At 27.9% G+C, this 21,265-nt stretch overlaps 5 protein-coding genes across 6 annotated transcripts; 3 read left to right on the top strand and 2 right to left on the bottom strand.

The window, feature by feature from the left end:
• Positions 1-1,005: 1,005 nt before the first annotated feature.
• LOC132938118 (CD63 antigen-like) lies at positions 1,006-7,913 on the top strand. Its single transcript, XM_061004797.1, has 5 exons — positions 1,006-1,299; positions 4,848-5,036; positions 5,148-5,318; positions 7,218-7,442; positions 7,516-7,913. The coding sequence occupies exons 1-5, from the start codon at positions 1,237-1,239 to the stop codon at positions 7,579-7,581; spliced, it is 714 nt and encodes a 237-aa protein (XP_060860780.1). The 5' UTR covers positions 1,006-1,236; the 3' UTR covers positions 7,582-7,913.
• A 141-nt stretch (positions 7,914-8,054) lies between these two features.
• On the bottom strand, positions 8,055-13,544 carry LOC132938117 (alpha-ketoglutarate-dependent dioxygenase alkB homolog 4). 2 transcript variants are annotated; one of them, XM_061004796.1, is made up of 4 exons: positions 13,526-13,544; positions 9,000-9,101; positions 8,722-8,940; positions 8,055-8,663 (listed from the first exon to the last, which is right to left on the bottom strand). In XM_061004796.1, the coding sequence occupies exons 2-4, from the start codon at positions 9,099-9,101 to the stop codon at positions 8,097-8,099; spliced, it is 888 nt and encodes a 295-aa protein (XP_060860779.1). In that variant the 5' UTR covers positions 13,526-13,544; the 3' UTR covers positions 8,055-8,096. The 2 variants fall into 2 exon arrangements, with proteins under 2 accessions (XP_060860779.1, XP_060860778.1); XM_061004795.1 differs by lacking the exon at positions 13,526-13,544 and adding an exon at positions 12,257-12,280.
• Positions 9,102-12,314, bottom strand: LOC132938110 (DNA helicase MCM8-like). Its single transcript, XM_061004784.1, has one exon. It carries the CDS (start codon positions 12,312-12,314, stop codon positions 9,984-9,986), a length of 2,331 nt encoding a protein of 776 aa, XP_060860767.1. The 3' UTR covers positions 9,102-9,983.
• Positions 13,545-13,670: 126 nt separating the features above from the next.
• On the top strand, positions 13,671-18,378 carry LOC132938113 (U4/U6 small nuclear ribonucleoprotein Prp31). The gene is made up of 10 exons (XM_061004788.1): positions 13,671-13,908; positions 14,511-14,640; positions 14,707-14,904; positions 14,970-15,174; positions 15,497-15,666; positions 15,731-15,888; positions 15,960-16,100; positions 16,168-16,317; positions 16,396-16,620; positions 18,002-18,378. Exons 2-10 carry the CDS (start codon positions 14,511-14,513, stop codon positions 18,110-18,112), a joined length of 1,488 nt encoding a protein of 495 aa, XP_060860771.1. The 5' UTR covers positions 13,671-13,908; the 3' UTR covers positions 18,113-18,378.
• Positions 18,379-18,410: 32 nt separating this feature from the next.
• LOC132938112 (putative aldehyde dehydrogenase family 7 member A1 homolog) lies at positions 18,411-21,265 on the top strand. The gene is made up of 7 exons (XM_061004787.1): positions 18,411-18,585; positions 18,643-18,859; positions 18,922-19,139; positions 19,215-19,430; positions 19,508-19,870; positions 19,948-20,154; positions 20,969-21,265. The coding sequence occupies exons 1-7, from the start codon at positions 18,412-18,414 to the stop codon at positions 21,179-21,181; spliced, it is 1,608 nt and encodes a 535-aa protein (XP_060860770.1). The 5' UTR covers position 18,411; the 3' UTR covers positions 21,182-21,265.

The following is a 21,265-nucleotide window of genomic DNA, read 5'->3' as shown; positions in this document are numbered from 1 at the left end:
ATTTTTTAATATTTTATTCTCAAACTTTATAATATGTCTAAAAAAAATACAAGATAAAAAGCATTTTTTTACAAATTTTTTAACACAATTATTTAAAATAAAATACAAAATCAGAGATCGATGCGGGCTGTAGAAAGTCTTCTTCATTCAGATAAAAAAATAGTCATCAAAATCTGACGATTCTAAGCTTGAGAGTTATGCCCGTAAAGTCATTTTTTTTTATATAATACACCCTATTAACCACCCCCCTTAAATAGGTATCGGTTAGTAGTTTAGTGGGAAAGTATTATAATTGAGGTGGCAACTAAAATATAAAATTTAATTTTCAAATTTTATAGAATTGTGGAAAATTTGAAAAACCGGCACCGGGACCCTTAAAAATAACAATATTAATAAAAGCCTACGTGTGGCCCTAGATAATAATATTAACTTTAAATTGTATAATAGGTCAATTCACTCTAATATCGAAACCAACATCAGTACATCACACTATATTGAAACTGGTGAACTAAAATTTGCCATGTACGTGTGTAGGAGGCAGTCAATACATGCGGGTACGACACTACTACATCATCTTAAGTAATACAATAAAATTCAAGAATTAGAAATATGGTGTTACTTATTTGAGTTTAAAAATCAGAATTTGAATAAATTCATTATTAAAGGAAAAATTAGGAGTGATTTTTCTTGGTGAATCACCCCGTATATACCTATTTCTAATGACGAGTAGCCAACATTATAAAATATGTATAAATTATAATGTAGGTACTCAACGATACTTGTCTGCAGTAGACATTGAAATCAATTCTACACGTCTACACGTAAATATGTTACATAATATACGTAACTGCAGTGTGTCTATGTATAAGTATTAAGTAGATATAGTACGTATGTACAATGTACATATTATGTACGTAATAAACAAAAAAAAATATATTATTTTGTTGGCAGCTGCAATGAGTCTAGATGCAAGTTAATGATGTATAATATTATAATACTATCATGCAGTTGGCGAATGACACTTGTTTAAATACTCAAAACAGAAGGAATAACGTGCCATGCGATAACACTTTTTCGTGTCATATACTCATATTGTTTATCGTTATTGTATGAAAGAAACTCTGTGTTATTTTATACTTTAGAAAGTTACCTACCATTTTTTAAACATTACAATTATATTTATGTATAGTCAATAAATTATCTTATATTTATCTATATCACCGGATTACTAAAATCATGTTGAATAAAGCGTCATTAGCAATCAAATACTTGTTATTTGTCTTCAATTTGATAATATTTGTGAGTTTTTTTTATACTTTTGATTTAAAACTTTTGTGATAGCAAAAAATCTATATTTTATTGTACCTATATATGTAGCTTATGAATTAATGTGTACATTGTACATTACTATTATAGTTAGGTAACCATATAATATGTTTAAACGGATGTTTAAACTGCGATTTATTAAATAAATGATAAATGTATATATTTTATCGTGGCTTAAACACTATGTTAATGTTATAGTGTACAGAGTATAGGTATATATCATACGGCTTAGACGAATTCTACCGTTACAAGTTACAACTTAAAATATTCTAAAAAATAAACCATTTATAATTCATATTATTATGAGTTATAATCAACCTCATTTTTCAGAGGTTCTGAGCTCTGACACCCAACAATGGAACCACCGCCCACCCATTAAAAGAAGGGTAACCCCTTGACTGATGGGTCCGCCGCCACTGGTGTACACTGTATTTGATGCACACATATATATGTGATCATATTATGTACATAATCTAATATAAATATATAATACAACGAATATTATAATAGAATTAATTGTAAACTACCTAGGTAGGTACTAATAATACTACTTAGTACTTATAATAGAACTATTAGTAAATTATATTAAAACAATTATTATAATTAATATACAATAAATAGGTATTTAACCTAACCTATATGTACCTAGAACTTATATGATACCATAATATAAATATATATTTGGTTAGGTTACCTTCATAAATCATAATTATTATACATACTATACAACTCCAATATATATTTAATTATTTAAGGGTACTCATTTGGGTACCTCACGTATCTACTTCCTATCCTCTCCGCGTCCATCTATATAGTCTATGCTTATAATATCATATTATTTGTACAAGGAATTTTTAAATGTAGGACACTCATCGCTTGTCAGCCAATTTATGTGAACTACTTATTCAAATTGAATACTTTTTTCAAACGAAAACCACTGTTTATAATTTCATATTCTGGCAAAGAATATTTTTTTGGACATTTATCGATTATTATTGAACGTTTGAACTAGCTACTTAATAATATTTATAACCATAATATAACCACATAATGTATGAAAATATATTTAAATATAATATAGTTTCATATATTATGTGAAATAACTTTGACGAAATGGTGTAATGCAGTACGGCAATCCCCTGCAGCTATAATTATAATATGCACTCTTTTACTTAAACTTAAAATAATTATTAATAGACATGTATATTGTATTCGTACAATAAACGTTATTGCTATAAATCAATAATTAAAAAAAAGTATTGTGTCAAAAATTTTAACTAAAAATAGAAATTGCCATCTAAAGTAATACAACAATTATACCACTTTTCTCTAAAAAAATCACAAATTAAATTTTTTTACGAAGCCATAAATAGCCATATAGATTATTCTTATTTATATCTGTAACCTAATTATTTTGTTTTAGTATTTTGTAAATAAATTGCCCAACAAAACGTGCATAGGTACATTATAATAGCTAATTTGCCGTATACAATTTGCCGGTAATACCACTAATACGTAATGTATAGATAGTATACTAATATAGTAGGATATATTATATACCTACCTACATGTAGCGAGGCTACATATGTTATTAATACATTATGGTATGCATAATTTATTTTTAATATTCCTTTGAAATACAAATGTAATAAAAATATCATACCTAAATACGTTTTAATCTACCTATGTATACGATTTTTATTATGAAGTAAATTGCGTTTAAATGATCTATAAATATACGTTCGGATCACTGTGCCAATGCGCAATACCGATTAAAGGTGCCTACGCTGCAATATTTATAATTTTAAACTAAAGCAATCTGTATAAGATAATACAAATATTACCGGATTGCAAACATATTAACTTCTTAATTTTACTAATAACAATAACAAATTAAATATTTAGACGCACTCAAAGCATACATGATACATAAATACAATATCTACACATTTGTTCAAAGGTTAAAAGTGTCAAAATGCATTAATATTTAACACGTAGTCTTGCCAAAATTATCAGTAAGATTTGAAATAATTACCTATCATTAAGTATCAAAATAAAAGAAGATATTATCAAGAATGTATACTATAGTCTATGGTTGTATCTGACGTACGTTATACGTAGGTAAATTAATATTTTGAAAGTTAATGATTTCTAATTTAATTTCTTTGATATGTGTAATAACTAATAACTAATTTGACTTTTGGATAGGCGATAATTACTATTTAGGTAGGGCGTAGTTAGTAGTTACCTACTGAGGTATTAGTAATGTACCTATATTTACACATTTATCTTGAGTAGGTACCTACCTATTTTCAAAATACTATTTTGTATTTTATGTGTTTTTGCAATTATTGGTAGTTGGTACTTTTATAGTTAGGTAGCTATAATATAATAATATAAATTATAAATTACTAATTATAATTGGATTGAACAATTAAATCAATACCTAATTTTATTCGTATCACTATAGTCAAAATATATGTTATTTTTGTATAGGTATACAGTGTGTTTCACTTAGTGCATTTTATATTCTTAATATTTCAGCTGGATAACTTTAAATTGAAATTGGAACTCTTGAGGAACATGGAGAATTGAGAATACTTAAATGAAAATGTAAGGCTAATTTTCAAATTGTTATCCCTTTCTCAGTGTGCACGTGCACAATACAATTTATATTTTTTAACTGTAACACTTATTATTATATTACTTATAGTTCAAAAACATTTTTTTTCGGCAATTTTGATGAATAAACTTTTTTTCAATCTCAAAAATTTACTGATTTATAGACACGGCTGTGGATACTATATAGCAGTATTATAATTTATAGTATCTATAAATCATAATGTGCATAAGCTACCTAAAACAGATGTATTTAAATAAACTTTCTATCCCTCCCCCTCCATGTGGGATGTAACCTATCAGCTATCCTGTTGAAGAGATATGACCGATTAGGATTATAATTACAATTCTACTTTTGTTCTCGTACATGTAATCAAATTATTACTAAAAATAATGAAATATATGACCAAGTAAAGGGGTTTTAATTTTTTAAAAATTAAGAAAAACACGTATTTGTTTAAATCATAAGCTGCTGAGTCAATCAATTTTTGAGATAGAAAAAGTAATTACTCATCAGTTGCCTGAAAAAAAATATTTAATATTAAATTTGAAAAAATATTTTTTTTGTATCTAATTATTGTGTACTTATTCAAAAAATAAAAATTATAATTATGTTCTAAAAGGGTTAAAATATTGGAAATTGGCCCAGTATTTTAGTATCCTCCATTTTCCTCAATAATTCCTATTTCAATCTAGTTTATTCGGAAGTAATATTTAGTGAACTATTTTAATGAAACAAACTTTAGTTAGGTATGCGATGCCATATTATTCATTACTCATAGATGACAATAGATTTAAAAAAAAATTTAAAATTGTTATGTGGCGATCGAAAAAGTTAATTTTAACTATAATTAAAAGTAAAAACACATATTATGTAAAAAAAAATATTTTAAATTTTTTAGTTGAGTGGAATTTTACTTTTAACCCTTGGATTATCAATTCGTAACGTTTACAACCAATATGAACAATTTTTAACAGAGCACTATTTTACTGTGCCGTCTCTGTTGATTGCCGTTGGTCTCGCAGTTCTAACAGTATCATTTTTTGGATGCTGTGGCACATTTAAGGAAAACAATTGTATGATGATCACCGTAAGTGCGATAGTTGCCTATTTCTTATAGTTAATACATGCTGCTGTAGTCTAAATTGTATAAGTATTTTATACTAATTTTTCATTAATATAATATTTTTATTTATTTTAGTTCGGATTTCTTTTAGCATCGTGTTTTATAATGGAAATCGTAGGCGGTTTAGCTGGGTTTATATTATTGGAAAAAACTCATTCTGTAGTGACATCAAAACTACACGAAACTATGATGTTTTATAACAAAACAACGCACATAACACATATATGGGACGGACTTCAAACATCTGTAATGACAAACATTTACATGCATTTTTACGCTTAACAATGAAAAGGCGTATAGGTATATAAACTACCTACCATGTTTATTGTTTAGACAATTATTAAATTAATTTTGCAGTTTAAAATTCTTAAAATATATGACAATAATAGATATAGTGTTCACTTCCGTAGTGAGTTAATGAATAATGATCATTTCCCAGTTTCCCACCCTTATTGAAATAACAAATATTAATTTTATGATAATCTCAATAATATTATATTAATATAGGACACTATTATTTTTATTTTGAATAATTTTTAGTAGATATATACCTATGGCTATAGTAGTTCTTGGTCTTAATCATAGACCTTATACTGAGTATAAGGTCTATGGTCTTAATATGCTTATTTCTCAACCGTAATTATTTTTAAATTATTATTTTTGACATTTACAATAATACAATACAAATTAGATTCTTTTTCTCTATAAAGTAAAAATTTTAGATTTTTTGTATAATTAAAAATCGACGATGGAGTAGTACACGTCTTGTAAGAACCTATCTATGACCTACTCGAGCTAGTGGTTACTACTAAGTACAACAAATATGTACACATTAAGTAGGTATCAGGTATGAATATAATTGAATATACTATATAGGTCCTAATGTCCCATAATTATTCCCAATATTATAGGTAGGTACAAAGGTATATTTATTCACAATCGTCGACTGAAGAGTTCAAATCAATCGATATCAATGAAACTTAAATATCAAAACGTTTTATTTTTTCAGTATGATTCTTGATAAAAACAAATTTTTCAAATATATTTTTAAATTTTGCGTGAATTGAAAAAATGTTAAGGTTTTACAATGCTGTTTTCTTTTTTTCCTATGGATTAGTTTTAAGGTAGGTAGTAAAACGACTATAATTTACAAATATATAAATATATTATCTGTATGCTAGCTATAGTAGCTGATCCTGAACGCGTCGATACCTACCAGTGACAAATTAAATGCCCGTGGATTTTACCCACTTAAACTCTGTTAAATGTAAGCTACAGTACTGCACAGATTTGTTAATATATATATATAAAACAATAGTTTTTCGTAGGTCAATTATATTCAACATTTATGTGTTGGAAAGTAAAAAAACAAATAATAAAAGTAGCCTATGAGCATGACACTACGCGTGGATCTTGCTGGATCTATACGAACATTTGAAGAAAATCTGTCTAAAACTATGGATTTGAATGAGAGCCTTTAGTTTTAGGCATGATTTTATACAGTATATATATTTATTAATTATAGCTGATTATGCACAACGTACCTAGTCCGTGACCAGTACTGCACTGTCTTAAACTTCGTTAAATCAAAACAACTCAATAACACATTAATTTAGGTTATTTTGACCAAATATAAAATACGGGCTAAAAATTATATCCAATTGTGATACCTAACTATTTTATATCCTGTAACCAATGTTCATTCTATACTTTTCGTGAACCAATAAATCCCTGTGAGCCCCTCTTTAAAATTTAAAATTTGGCTCCGAGGAGTACATCCTCGGGTATATGATTATCTATGTATCAAGTTTCAGAAGTGCGATAGCCTATAGACTTGGCTATGAATAGCTTACACACACACACAATCATTGCCTTTTATTAATATAGATAGGTAGGTATATATCCAGAAATAGTATATTATTGTAGTTTATTAGTCAGTTATTATCCTGTTCGATTACAGAGCCAAAGCTCTAGGGGTTAAACATCTAAATAAGATGCATGGAAAGTTGAAATTAAATACGCCTTTTTATAGAAATTAAATTGAATTTGATCATTTTTAAACAATAATACCTACTTACAGTTATTTTGAAGATCAAACAATGATATTATTTTTATAATTAATTAATGATTTTGTTTAAAAAAAAGTTACATTGTTGTGGAGCTGAGAAATTGGATGACTGGTATCCCATACTTGAAAACCAATTACCTATGTCTTGTTGTGGATCATATGATGGAGCAATAGATCATCAGAATTGTACAGCATCTGAACCAACTGTTTACCAGCAACCATGTTATGAGTCATTATCAAAAATTGTAAAAGAAAATGCCAGTACGTTAAGTGGTGTTACTATAGGAATAGCGTTTTTGCAGGTTTGATGAATATCATTTATTAACAAATATAATAAAACAATATTATTCGACCCATTAACATACATTTTTTTAGTTGGTAGGTATTATGCTGTCATGTTCATTGTCAAAGTCTATTCAAAAAAGTTATAAACAAGTTTAAAATCATGCGTATCATTGAAACAATAATGCCAACCTGGCATCTATTTTTCAACTAATAAATACTTTTTTTATAAAAATATTAAGAGATAAATAATATATACATTAGAAGATATTATATTTATCTGTCAATGATATACATTTTATTAATATATGTAAATGTGTTGTATGTATAAATAAGTTTAAAATAATAAATATCAAGCAGTAATGAGAGTTTATAACTATTATCTTTACATTAAAAATGTTTTAGTATAAGATGGTCGATGGATATTTGAATTTTGTAGAAATTAATTAATTATTAATTTAATTACTTATAAGTTATAATATCATATTATGTAAGTTGTATTCAATTACATTTTTCATAGATTTGGAATGTAGAGGGGTGTTCTAGTGGCTATAATAATTATAATTTGTAAGACATAATATTATGTTTTACTGATTCTTGTTAACTTCTTGATAATAAATTATAAACTAAAATCATGAAAAACACATATTATATTTAAATAAAATATTACATTTTTACCAAAAACATTTAGCTTTTTGTAATATATCACAGCTTTCAGTATACTTTTCTCCGCCTTTTAAATAAGGTGGTGTGAATTCTCTGTAAGCAATACATACTCTTCTTTCATGAATATCTTCTCTGAGTATACAATGTTCCCATAAATATCTAGGTTTTCCATATAAAACTAAAAGTGATCTTCTTGGCATTAATATTCGCACAACATCAATTGGATAATTAACACGATTTACTGGAATTGGCAAACATTTGACATTTGGTATATAGTCTATGTTGTACTGATTACTATATTTGATGTTGTGTGGAGTTAAAGTAAGTACAGTATCAGATTGTAAGCTTAATGTTATAATTCTTTCACCCCAAATCCAGCAATCGTCTACATGAGGATCAATTGATGCACCCATTTCTGGTCTGTATTCCAATGAACACTGTTCTATTGTAAAATAATTCTTCATAATTGGAATTTTATCAAAACGATCTTGAACAAACTTTGTGGACAATGGAAAACCATTAAAATTGCCCATTGATAAACGACGCTTTTTAAAGTTACACTTAGGTCCAAAGTTCTAAAAATATATTTATAATTTTATTTAAATTAACAGTAATAAAACAAAATGTATTTACTTGTTTTCTTCGACCACTTTGTGATACATCCCAAGGCATAGCATCTAAGTTCTTCATTAGCATTGTTTCTTCTTCTTCCGTGATAAATTCATGTTCAATAAAAATGCCATCTAAATAGTATGATGTACCAGTATGATTTGGATGGTTTTTATATTCATATGCATTCCAACCACTCCATAGTAAATTGCAGTAAGAACAATATGATGCATTTGATAACTTCTAAAAATCAAACAATGCAATAAATAAAATAACAAATAAAGATGTGTATAGTAACTAACTTTTAAACTGTCAGAATTGATAGTAGGTGTTAAATTAAATTTTTTTTCACATACAAAACAAGTTCTAACTCCTTTACATCCACACAGTTTTGATCTGTCCATCTATAACATTATAGCAAATGTAAACATAAGAATTGTTATGTCATTGTATTTTACATTAACTATTGAACATACAATTGGATAATAAATTAAATACAAATTGTACATCTTAGTATTTCAGATAGATAATTACTACACAATTAATAAAAAATCTAGAGTATAAAAATTTCATCAAAACAGTTGTTTTATATTAAGTATTTAGACTTATTGCATTGTCTATTGCATTATAGCACCAATCGCCATTTTTTTTTATAGACATTAATATTGAAATTTGAAAAACAATTATACAATATAATTTAATTTCAACTTAACATAATTAGTAATTTAAAAATTATCTTGTTTGAAGAATATTAATTTATAATGCGATGGTAATAAATATAAGTCTAATTTACCGTATCTTCAAGTACAATAATATGAGTACACCCTATCCAATGTCCCTAATAATTTATACCTATGTGGCTATGTAGTTTAATTTATTTATTGAACACATTGGAAATAATCCTTAAATTTAAAACATAATAGCAACTAGATAAAAATTAAATTGTATTGTACACTTAAATATTAAAAAAAATTAAAAACCAAACAGATATTGTTTAACATAAAATAGGTACTAACAGCAAATATAGTGTTTAAAGATGAATACATTATTTTTTATTATCAAGAATTCAGATTCAGAAAGTGCTATAACCATTAACATATTTCATTGCATATAATATAAATTAAAATAACATAAAAACTATTTAATACAATTTACTTATCTTAGATTTTAACTTAATTTGTTAATCTAAACATAGTAATTAATTGCAGTAAGCTAATAATAAGACAAAAAATATATAAATAATTAGAAAATATAAAGGCCGTAACTTATTCCAATATCAATATCTATTAAACTTTTAACTCATACATATTGTTTCCTTTTTTAATTATAATTGCTTCATTGTTTAATAAGTCTACAATGTTGTAGAAATCTAAAGTGGCAATGTTTAACTGTTTTGAAAATAACTTCATTTGATCTATACTAAACATTCGTTCTGTTTTACCATGTCTTTGTAACTCAGCTAATAATTTCCGTGATTGTGCTCGAATCCCTGTTTTTTTCACACTTTTCTTGAATCCAAATCCGCTAAATTCATCGCATTGAGTTTTTACAAGACTAAAATTAAGCAGTTCAATTATTTCATATGCATCTTTTGCAGTCACTTCTTCTCGAAGTTCTACTTTAGCACGTGCTTGTGCAAGTCTAATACATGACTCTAATTGTCTTACAGTTATTGGAATACCATAGCTTAAATTGTTAGTTCGTAGTTCAATAAAAAACTGTTGTAACATTTCTTTGGCTTCATTCGACAGTGTTGGAGACGAAACATATTTTCTCGCATATGCAATATATTTACGTAATTCTGATTGAGAAATATAGTCACTGTTTTTACTAAATTGTGATAATCGCTCTTTCAGCGAACTATGAATTTCACAAGAACTGTTTATATTCTGGGTTTGATTCACCTTATTTGTATGTATATTAAGCACATGTTCAGTAAGATGTCTATCAGTCAACTCATCCGGTGTGTCTATAAGTAGAAAAATTAAATCAAAACGAGATAACATTGCTTGACTCATTTTCAAATTATCTAATACGCTTTTATCTCGGTCATAGTGTCCACCAATAGGATTTGCAGCAGCCATTATAGTGGTACGACAAGGTAAGGAACAAATAACTCCACCTTTTGCAATGCTTATTGTTTGTTGTTCCATAGCTTCTAGTAATGTATTATGATCTTGAGTCATTTTATCGAATTCATCAATACAACACACACCTTGATCAGCTAAAACAACAGCTCCAGCTTCTAAAGAAAAATCAATACCTTTCTCTCGAGTCAAACTAACTGTTAGTCCTGCTGATGAACATGTACTTCCACAAACAAACACACCCCGTGGTGAAATGTTGCACACAGATTGAAGCATTTGTGATTTTCCAAGACCAGGATCACCAATGACTAAAATATGAATATCTCCACGTGTTTGATTGAAATTACAGTTACTTCCTCCAAATAGTGAAAGCAACATACCAGCTTTCACCATTTCATGACCATAAATCCCTGGACATAATGAGTTTACCATAAGTTCAAAGAGATATGGTTTTGAATGGAGTTTTTGGATACAGTAATAATCTCTCATTGTAAATTTAAATGCAGTACTAGTAACCTTTCCTTTAGACTGGTTTTTATTGTTTTGTATGGATATTACTTCAACATATTGCATAAAAATGTTAGATTCTTTACTTTGAGCATTTTGTTTACTAGTATTACATGATTTCTTTTTCACAATACCAGTTACAGTAACAACATCTCCAGGTATACAAGTATAAACCAAATCATTTGTGAGTTCACATTCAACGGTTCTGGGTACTCTACCACTCTCTCTCTGGTCATCGCTTTGTAATTCTTGAACTCGAATAGTTTGACAGTTAATAGTTTGAGTAAGAGGTGAATTTCTACAAATAGAAAATGAACGTATACGGCATGCCGCATTGCTACATTGTTTTGGTTTTAAAAATATACCATCAGGTTGTTTGATATTTTGAACTGAGCCACAGGTATTGCATGAAAATCCCAACCACAAACATTGAAATTTTAAACTGCTGGCTTTTATTACAGTTCCATGAACTAAAATTAGTTTTCCATCTGTATCAGCTCTTAAATTTTTCAAATGAAAAATTGGACCAAAATTTATAATTCTAGGATGAATAATTGGCAAATTTTTGAACTTAGTACAGTCATCACGAATATTTTTATTTAATTCTTCCAATGCATACTGATGAATAGCAAGTCCTAAACACTGCAATGTGTAATTTGGGCGGTTTGTTAAATCATCCCAAAAATGTGACCAGACTGTGGTGAAATCTTCATCTTGGTTTAAAGAATCTACATTTAAAAGATATGATTTATTTTCTACAAGTTGTTCAATAGAAATATTTTGTTCATGAGTGTTTAAAAATGATACACTAGCCAAAATACATTTTACGGCTATACTATTTTCATCATATTTTTCATTTGGAAAATAAAGCTGCCATCCGTGAAATGGACACTCTTGAAAATATTCATTATTAATATTCATATCAGGTTCAATATTTTTAGTATTTTTTTGTTGATTATTTTTACTTTTATATTTTTTCCAATGTCCACCACCTCTCCATTTATTTTGATTAGGATTACTCATAACAGTATTCCACAAAATAAACTGAAAGTAATCAAAATTTAATTTAATTACAAATCTTCATAAATATGAATACAAATTATAAAAATTATTTTTCATTATGTAAGCTTTTTAAGAATACATGAAAGCAATTAGGTATCTTACGACATATATAAAATTAAATGCAATCACTAAACAATATAAATTAATAATGAAAATATATATTATCTACCTAATAAAAATGTAGTTTTAATTTAACTTATTATTATGTACATTTTAATTGTCAGTTAAAAATACCAATCATTTATATCAATAAATATTGAATAATATAATAGACAATTTAAGAGGACGTCACACCCGCATAATTATGTTGTTATATACTTCACCAGTTTCAATATTGTGCTGTTAGTTTTGATATTAGAGTGAATTGACCTATTATCAAAGTTATAGGTGAGTGCATTATCTGAGTTCTCTCGTTGGTTTTTTACGATGTTTTGATTTTAATGTGAGTTATAAGTAAAATATTAATATTTTAAAATTCTCATAATTCACTTAAATTTTAAAATAACGTAAAATACCAACAAGAGAACACAGACAATGTTCTTACCTTAAAGTTTGATAATAGATCAATTCACTCTATCAAAACTAACAACACGCTTTTGAAACTGGTGAACGAAAATTTGCCATATCTTACATGTGTAAGACGGAGACAACAGTTGCGGATGCAACGTCCTCTGAAATGATTTTTTTTCAAAAAAACTCTGTACATCATATTTTAATTTAATAGGTATACTTACTTTGGAATTAAACAGCACAAATTCAATTTATAAATTACTATCTAAAAAAAAAGTATTTTAGAAATTAATTTGACATAAAAACTAACATTTCTAAAGAAGTAAGTAGTTTACACTTTACAGTGCTCTTATGTTATGTTGTATACCATATAATTATTCGATATTTACCAGTAGCAAAAATGTTAAATGTTCTATTAAAGTTATTTTGAATACTGAGTAGATGGATATCCTTATTGGTACTATGAAATGAAATCAGAAATATGAATGAAGTATTAACTGACTCAGACTAATGTAATATGTTGCAATCTAGTAACTACACACTAGTACACTACAGGCTACAATTACGTAATTTGTTATATTCTATATCACTGACTTAATTAATCTATTATACTCAAGTCCGTGTCACGATTTAAGATTCTATCTATATTAACTATACTTAACTATCTCAAATCGTAGTCCGTGTTTTTTCAAAATTTCGGATAATTTCAAAAAAAAAAAAAAATAGGATTACAATTATTATGGTCAAGTGGTTTTTCCATGATAAATAGCGATAAGAATATTTCAAAACATTGATAATTTATTTATTTACAAATACCAGCTATTCCATGCTTATTCCAATTTCCAGTTGCATACGCCATTGACGGCTTTGCAGTTTGCACTTTACGCGTTGACGCATTGTTGCAGCGGGCAGCGACGCTGCCGACGCATAATAATCCAACAATGGAGTAATGGACCACTCCGCCGCAGAGCATTATTGCTATACTATAAATTATAGCAAGTAGCAATCAACGTGTACCTCTCTAGCAACCTACTAACTACAAGCAGTAAGTACCATGTTAGAATATATATACAACAACTTAACTATATAGGTAGCTGTTTTTATGCTACCTACAGTTGTGAATGTTGTGACCGATGTCGAAGTCGGCCGCTGTTTATAAAGTAGGAAATGTTGACATTTGTTCATATTCATATATAAATAGTTGGGAATCAGCCATGATAAAATAGTAGGGTATAGTTCAGAAGTCCAACATAACTTAGGAAAAATTCAAAAATATAATTGTAATAAGTAAATGCTATACTCTATTCAACTTAAGAGTACATCAAATCGCCAAAGGAAAACACGTCATGACCGCACATGGCTCCCCACCACTTATGCACAGCGACAGCGGCGGTAATATTGACACTGTACACGTCGGCGGACGGTCGGTAATAATCGTTTCTGAACATACAACGGAAAGGACGATTGTTTCCGAATGATCAATCTTGGGGGTCCGGCAACATGCAGCAGTCAGTAGCATATGCGCAAACCCGTGTACTTGAATAGAGTATAATTAAAAACTTATCTTATAATACATCATGAGTTGTTATAACTAATAATTAATATTGAAGTTTTTCTTCAGTTTTTAATGTTAAAAAACAATTTAAGATGTCTCTAGCAGAAGAGTTACTTGCTGATTTGGAAGAAGATGGCTACGATGATAGTGAGCCAATGGTGGTCATACAAGAGGAGACTCCTCATAATCTTCCAGATAACGCTTTGATTCCAAAACAAACTGGTATTTTTTGTAAAATATATAGTGCATATAATATAGAAATTATTATTTTTTTGAATCCTTTTGTAGATTTTAAAAATGCCAAAATCCGTGATCTTGCAAAGTTACGGGATTCAGTGCGTTTAGTGAATATAATGCAGCAGATTGATGTATTTCAGAGCAGACAAAGGAGAACTGAGGATGAATTAGGACCTGTTGAGTCTGATCCCGAATACCTCTTAATTGTGGATGCAAACAATTTGATTGTAGAGATTGATGATGAAATTCGTAAGATATTTGAAAATCTAATGTACTGAGAAACGTATATTAACTAATTGTTACAATTTTTTCAGTCATCATACATAAATTTGTTCGAGATAAATATTCAAAACGATTTCCAGAGTTAGAATCTTTAGTTGTCGGCCCATTAGAATATGTACAGACAGTTAAAGAACTAGGTAATACTCTTGAACAATCTAAAAACAATGAAGTACTTCCAACGTTTCTTACTCAAGCTACTATTATGGTTGTTTCTGTTACTGCATCAACTACACAAGGGTAAAATTAGTAACTTTATGCTATGTATTTAAAGTTGTTATTTAAAGCTATAAGAAACTGACTTAGTTAGCATAATATCATAATCTCTTTTGTTATTAAATTAAACAAATTGCTGTATTTATTTATGTGACAAACTATATACTATTTCGGTTGTAATTCTTTATCTTGTGCAAGGTACAATTTCTGCATGTTTATTATTTATACAATTTCTACATTATTTTAAATCTCAAACTATAGAATATTGTTATATATTATTAATTATTAAGGTTGTTTTTATTCAGCCTAAATTGTATACAATTTTTAATTATTTTGTGTATTTTAGACAATTTTTAAATGAAAATGAACTATTTGAAGTCCGTGAAGCTTGTGATATGGCTATTGACCTTAATAAATTAAAATTGAAAGTTTATGAATACGTAGAGAGTAGAATGACATACATAGCGCCTAATCTTTCTGTTATTGTTGGTGCATCAACAGCTGCAAAAATTATGGGTAATATATATACATTTTTATATTTTTTTTTAGATCAGTAATATCTTTTTTAATATTTTTCTAGGTGTAGCTGGAGGTTTGACAAATTTATCAAAAATGCCAGCATGTAATGTTTTATTATTAGGTTCTCAAAAAAGACTTTTATCTGGTTTTTCACAAGTCAACGCAATGCCACATACGGGTTTTATTTTTCATTGCTCTTTAGTACAAAATAATCCACCAGTAAGAAATAGTTATTAAATTATACATTCAATTTAACAAATTACACTTAATTTAAATTAATTATTCTTTAGGATTTACGAAGAAAAGCAGCTAGGCTTGTTGCAACAAAAAGTACATTAGCTGCAAGAGTTGATGCTGCACATGAGAGTCTTGATGGACATATAGGAATGACATTAAAAGAAGATATAGAAAAAAAATTGGACAAATTAACGGTTGTCTTATAATATTTTGTATTTGTTTGTTTTAAATAAAAAATTATATATTATTTAAAATGTATAGGAACCACCTCCAGTTAAATTTATCAAACCTCTACCCAAGCCTATAGACCCGGGTCGAAAGAAGCGAGGCGGAAAAAGAGTACGCAAAATGAAGGAACGTTATGCTGTCACAGAGCTACGTAAACAAGCAAACAGAATGAATTTTGCAGATGTAAATATTACAAAAAAATATTAAAAGCAATTCATTTTTAATTACATCTATAACATACATATTTTTTCTTAAATTAAGATTGAAGATGATGCATATCAAGAAGACTTAGGTTATACTCGAGGAACCATTGGAAAGTCTGGAACTGGTAGAATTCGTCATGCACAAGTTGATGAAAAAACAAAAGTGCGAATTTCAAAGACACTTCAAAAAAATTTACAAAAACAGCAAGCATGGGGTGGTGCTACTTCAGTTAAAAAACAAGTATCTGGTACTGCATCTAGTGTGGCCTTCACTCCTCTTCAAGTAAGTTGTATTTTAAATAGCCATTACATTTTTAAAATAGATTGCATATTATGATAAGATGCCAAGGGATATAAGATTGAAATATGCGCAATTAGGGTTCAAATTCTGGGGGGGGAGCTACAGCCCATATAACAAAACTATTTAAAATAACCCATAAGGGGCTTAAATCTAAATCAATAAGGGATATTTATTTTTTTTTGGGGGGGGGAATAAGCCCCCCTAGTTGTGCCAATAAAGATTGATTTAATTCATACATTTAAGTGTTATTATTCACCGTGCATCATTAACACAGTGTGTCGGGTGGAATCCCCTTAAGAGGATGTCATACTCGCATGCATTGTCTCCGACCTCCATCCTACAAACGCATAACATAGCAAATTGTACATTCTGAATAGTTAATTTAACTCTGTTATGTTTAATTTTATAGTGTATTTACTTAAACCAAATTTAGAACTAAGAATATTATCTAGTGGATGACGTAGGTTTTTTTATATTTTAATTTTAAAACTAGTTATGAGCATTTACAATATTTTAAAACGCTCATAAGTTATAACTATACTTCACAATAAGATATGCAAACAGCGGCCGACTTGTGTGCAGGGGCGTGCCAATAATACACGGCAGATTTATAGATTGATGACTCGGTGGGGTGACAAATTGATATTAAAATATTTAAAAAAATTCTATGCCATCCACTATTCTTACTTCTAAATTTGGTTTTAGGTGAATTCACTATAAAATTAAACATAATAGAGTCAAATTAACTGTCATACAATTTGCTATATTAAGTGTTTGTAAGACGGAACCAATTCATGTCTCTTAAAAGTCAAAAATACATTAATTACTTCTTGATAATGCACAGATGATTTAAAATGAAAATAATTGTATTTTGTCCTCTAAAAAGTTGAAGAAAAATACTGTGTATTACTCGATGAACTGTGAAGAACAAAAAAACAATAATTTAAGATAAGATAGTATGATAATTTTATTGCATTTACAGGGTGAACCACTATGTTTTTTTTTTGTTCGCTTTATAGGTAAATAATTGATTCAAACTTGATCATGTAACAGGGTCTTGAATAATAAATATGTCAGATCTTTTCTTGGTATCTCTTTTAACTGTCAATTTTTTTTAGTCATTATAATTATAAGTAATTTAATAAACATTTGTTATGTTTTCTTATTCTACTCTCAAAAGCATTTGGTTATGTTTTATTAATGTGTATTAATATTTAATGAAAATTTTCTATAAAAAGTCATGCCTAATAAATCGTCTTGAATGAATTCAATTATTGCTTTAATATTTTAGCCATTTTTTTTTGTTTAAGTAATGTAAATTCGTATAAATAGTTAAATTATAATTTTGTGTTTTCTATTTTAGGGATTAGAAATAGTGAATCCACAAGCAGCTGAAACAAAAAATTCTGGAATAAATTCAGCTAGATATTTTTCCAATACTGCAAGTTTTGTTAACGTACATAATAAACAATAATATAACCTAAAAGATGTCATTTCATGTATGATATAAATTACTATTATTATTTTTTTTATTAAATTATCTCTTAATTGTGAAAATATCAAATAATTATGAGTTTAATAAACAGTGTTCTTCATGCAAAGGTTAAGAGGATATTTTACTGATAACCTGTTTTTGATAAGATAAACAAATATCGATGTAACAAGTTTAGCAAATAAGTTATTTTTCAACAGTGTTTAATTATCTATGTACTGTTAATATAATCCAAGATAAAACATTTATATTATTGTATACCTTTAAAAGTTTAAATAACCATGAATTATTTAAAATCTAGTCCTCTAAAACATCTTAAGTTTCTGAAGTATGTCTCTCTTAGAAAAAGCAGTAGTTTTTTAATAAATGACAGTAAATATTCATTTCTCAAAGAACTTGGTTTAAACGAAGAAAATGTAGGTGTGTATGACGGACAATGGGATGCAAATGGAAATGTTAGTATAACATTAGTGTTTAAGAATTATTTAAAATGTCTATAAAATACTCTGCAGATTACTACATCGTTTTGTCCAGCAAATGGTCTACCAATAGCTTCAGTACGTAATGGTAATGATGAAGATTATGATAGATGTGTGTCAAATGCTCTTGAAGCTTGGAAGATATGGTCTGATATACCTGCTCCAAAACGTGGTGAAGTCGTTAGGCAAATTGGCAGTGCGTTTAGACAAAAATTGGAGCCACTTGGAAAATTGGTATCATTGGAAATGGGTAAAATCATAAACATGGTTTTTATTATGGTTTCATTTAATTACTTATTATCGACATTGTAGGAAAAATTTTGGGAGAAGGTATCGGCGAAGTTCAAGAGTATATTGATATTTGTGATTATGCCGTTGGTTTGTCAAGAATGTTTAATGGTTCGATATTTCCTTCTGAAAGACCAAATCATATTATGTTGGAGCAATGGAATCCATTGGGACTAGTAGGGATTATTAGTGCATTTAATTTTCCTGTTGCAGTTTATGGTTGGAATAGTGCTATCTCCATGGTATTCTTTATTTTAGGTTATAGTTTTTTTTTTTTAGATTATATTTAAATTAAAATTACTTATCATAAATTATAGATATGTGGTAATGTTGTAATATGGAAAGGAGCGCCAACTACTTCTCTTACTTCAATCGCAACTACAAAAATATTAGCATCAGTCTTAGAAAAAAATAATATTCCAGGAGCTGTTTTATCTTTATGTACTGGTGATGTTGATATCGGGGTATCAATGGTTAATGACAAAAGGGTGAATTTGGTTTCTTTTACTGGAAGTAGTTCTGTTGGCCAAAAAGTTAGTGATTATTTTAATTTTATTAGTTTTGGTCCTTATTATATTTATATAATATTATTGAAAATATATTAATTCAGGTTGGTGTGGAAGTGCAGAAACGATTTGGTCGTGTATTATTAGAATTAGGTGGTAATAATGCTATTATTGTTACTCCTGATGCTAATCTTGAAATGGTATCACAATCTGTGGTTTTTGCATGCTGTGGAACAGCTGGGCAAAGATGTACCACTACTAGAAGATTAATTTTGCATAAATCGATTTATAACACTGTTTTGGTAAACTTAGTTAAGGCATATTCTAATGTTTTAAAAAGATTAGGTGATCCGCTTGATATAACTACTCTTTATGGTCCTATGCATTCATCAACAGCTGTTGAAAATTTTAAGCAAACAATATCTGATGCTATTGAGGCTGGAGGACAAATAGAATTTGGAGGAAAAGTAATGTTTTGTTTTATTATGAAGTATTAGCATTACAATGATGTAATATAGTTTTAAAAATTAAATTTTAAATATAGGTTTTAGATAGATCTGGTTATTTTGTTGAACCTACCATTATATCAGGTTTAAAGTATGATTCACCTGTAGTACGCCGTGAAACATTTGCTCCTATTGTTTATGTATTAAAGTATGATACTTTAGAAGAAGCTATTGCTTGGAATAATAGTGTAGATCAAGGATTATCATCTAGTATCTTCACTAATGATATTGGCACAGTATTCAAAGTATGTATAATGTACCTACATTAAAATATATATGATATTAATGTTATTTGTATGTAAAGAAAAAAATATACAGTGTTTGTGATAAAATATTTAAGCTAGATGACTGCATTAAAACGGGTGGTAAAAGGGAGAACAGAGATAATAGTATATTATATATTTTGAGAATATTTAAAATGTTTCACCATTATTTACTTTTTCGTGTACATTTTTTTTTATTGCAAAATTGACATGGTTATTAATTAAATAAGTTGGAATTTTAATTTACAAATTATCTGTTTTTAACACTAATTAGTTTTCAAAATGTACTCCAATTTTACTCTTTATTTTTATCATGATAGATAAGTTTAACAACAGTTAAAGGTAATGGAAATTATTAAAACTAACGCATTCAAAATGTTTTTATTTTTTTATTAATAAACGTGTTTAATTACCAAAATATAAATAGTATATTAGTGATATCTCGTCTCGATTGTAAAATGAATATGGTAAATATTTTATTTATTACTGTTTATTTGTAAATTTCCATTTATTCTAACTTTATCAATTAAAATCTGAAGTAAAAAATTGGCATTACTGTTCAAAAAAAATTTTATATCAGGGATTAAAATTTTGAAATTTTCTCAAAATGTGTATTTTGAATTTCTTTATGTGAAAACCTCATTCCAATCTATGGTCATCCAGTTGAAATATTGAGTGATAACTCTTAGCGTGAACACTGAACATCTTGTATATTTATATAATCTTATAAGAGTTAAAACTGTTCAATTTACAAATTAATAAATTATAGTTGTAATTTATTAATTTCTTTGTTTAGTGGACAGGCCACAAAGGATCAGATTGTGGTATTGTTAATGTTAATATACCAACAAATGGAGCAGAGATAGGTGGTGCATTTGGTGGTGAAAAGCATACTGGTGGTGGACGAGAGTCTGGTTCAGATTCTTGGAAACAGTATATGAGAAGATCAACAATTACAATTAATCATGGATCTGGATTAACATTGGCTCAGGGCATTAAATTTGAATAATACAATTGAATACATATATGTATTTTAATTTTAAATTTAAAATGTTAACTAATAATTTAATTATAATTAATTTTCAATTACCAA

Source organism: Metopolophium dirhodum, chromosome 2 (assembly GCF_019925205.1).
Source record: "Metopolophium dirhodum isolate CAU chromosome 2, ASM1992520v1, whole genome shotgun sequence".
In the NCBI taxonomy this organism is placed as follows: Eukaryota; Metazoa; Arthropoda; class Insecta; order Hemiptera; family Aphididae; genus Metopolophium; species Metopolophium dirhodum.
Note: the sequence above shows the minus strand (reverse complement) of the source record. Positions and strands in the feature narration are given on the sequence as shown.

What these genes read in the sequence shown, in the direction of transcription:
- LOC132938118 (XM_061004797.1), top strand. Translation starts at nt 1,237, where the DNA reads ATGTTGAATAAAGCGTCATTAGCAATCAAATACTTGTTATTTGTCTTC. An exon ending in ACAATTGTATGATGATCACC is followed by an intron (nt 5,037 to 5,147) that starts GTAAGTGCGATA and finishes TATTTATTTTAG; the next exon opens with TTCGGATTTCTTTTAGCATC. An exon ending in GGGACGGACTTCAAACATCT is followed by an intron (nt 5,319 to 7,217) that starts GTAATGACAAAC and finishes TTTAAAAAAAAG; the next exon opens with TTACATTGTTGTGGAGCTGA.
- LOC132938117 (XM_061004796.1), bottom strand. Translation starts at nt 9,101, where the DNA reads ATGGACAGATCAAAACTGTGTGGATGTAAAGGAGTTAGAACTTGTTTT. An exon ending in TCAATTCTGACAGTTTAAAA is followed by an intron (nt 8,941 to 8,999) that starts GTTAGTTACTAT and finishes TTTGATTTTTAG; the next exon opens with AAGTTATCAAATGCATCATA. An exon ending in AAAGTGGTCGAAGAAAACAA is followed by an intron (nt 8,664 to 8,721) that starts GTAAATACATTT and finishes ATATATTTTTAG; the next exon opens with AACTTTGGACCTAAGTGTAA.
- LOC132938110 (XM_061004784.1), bottom strand. Translation starts at nt 12,314, where the DNA reads ATGAGTAATCCTAATCAAAATAAATGGAGAGGTGGTGGACATTGGAAA.
- LOC132938113 (XM_061004788.1), top strand. Translation starts at nt 14,511, where the DNA reads ATGTCTCTAGCAGAAGAGTTACTTGCTGATTTGGAAGAAGATGGCTAC. An exon ending in TTTGATTCCAAAACAAACTG is followed by an intron (nt 14,641 to 14,706) that starts GTATTTTTTGTA and finishes ATCCTTTTGTAG; the next exon opens with ATTTTAAAAATGCCAAAATC. An exon ending in AGAGATTGATGATGAAATTC is followed by an intron (nt 14,905 to 14,969) that starts GTAAGATATTTG and finishes CAATTTTTTCAG; the next exon opens with TCATCATACATAAATTTGTT.
- LOC132938112 (XM_061004787.1), top strand. Translation starts at nt 18,412, where the DNA reads ATGAATTATTTAAAATCTAGTCCTCTAAAACATCTTAAGTTTCTGAAG. An exon ending in AATGGGATGCAAATGGAAAT is followed by an intron (nt 18,586 to 18,642) that starts GTTAGTATAACA and finishes AATACTCTGCAG; the next exon opens with ATTACTACATCGTTTTGTCC. An exon ending in GTAGTTCTGTTGGCCAAAAA is followed by an intron (nt 19,431 to 19,507) that starts GTTAGTGATTAT and finishes ATATTAATTCAG; the next exon opens with GTTGGTGTGGAAGTGCAGAA.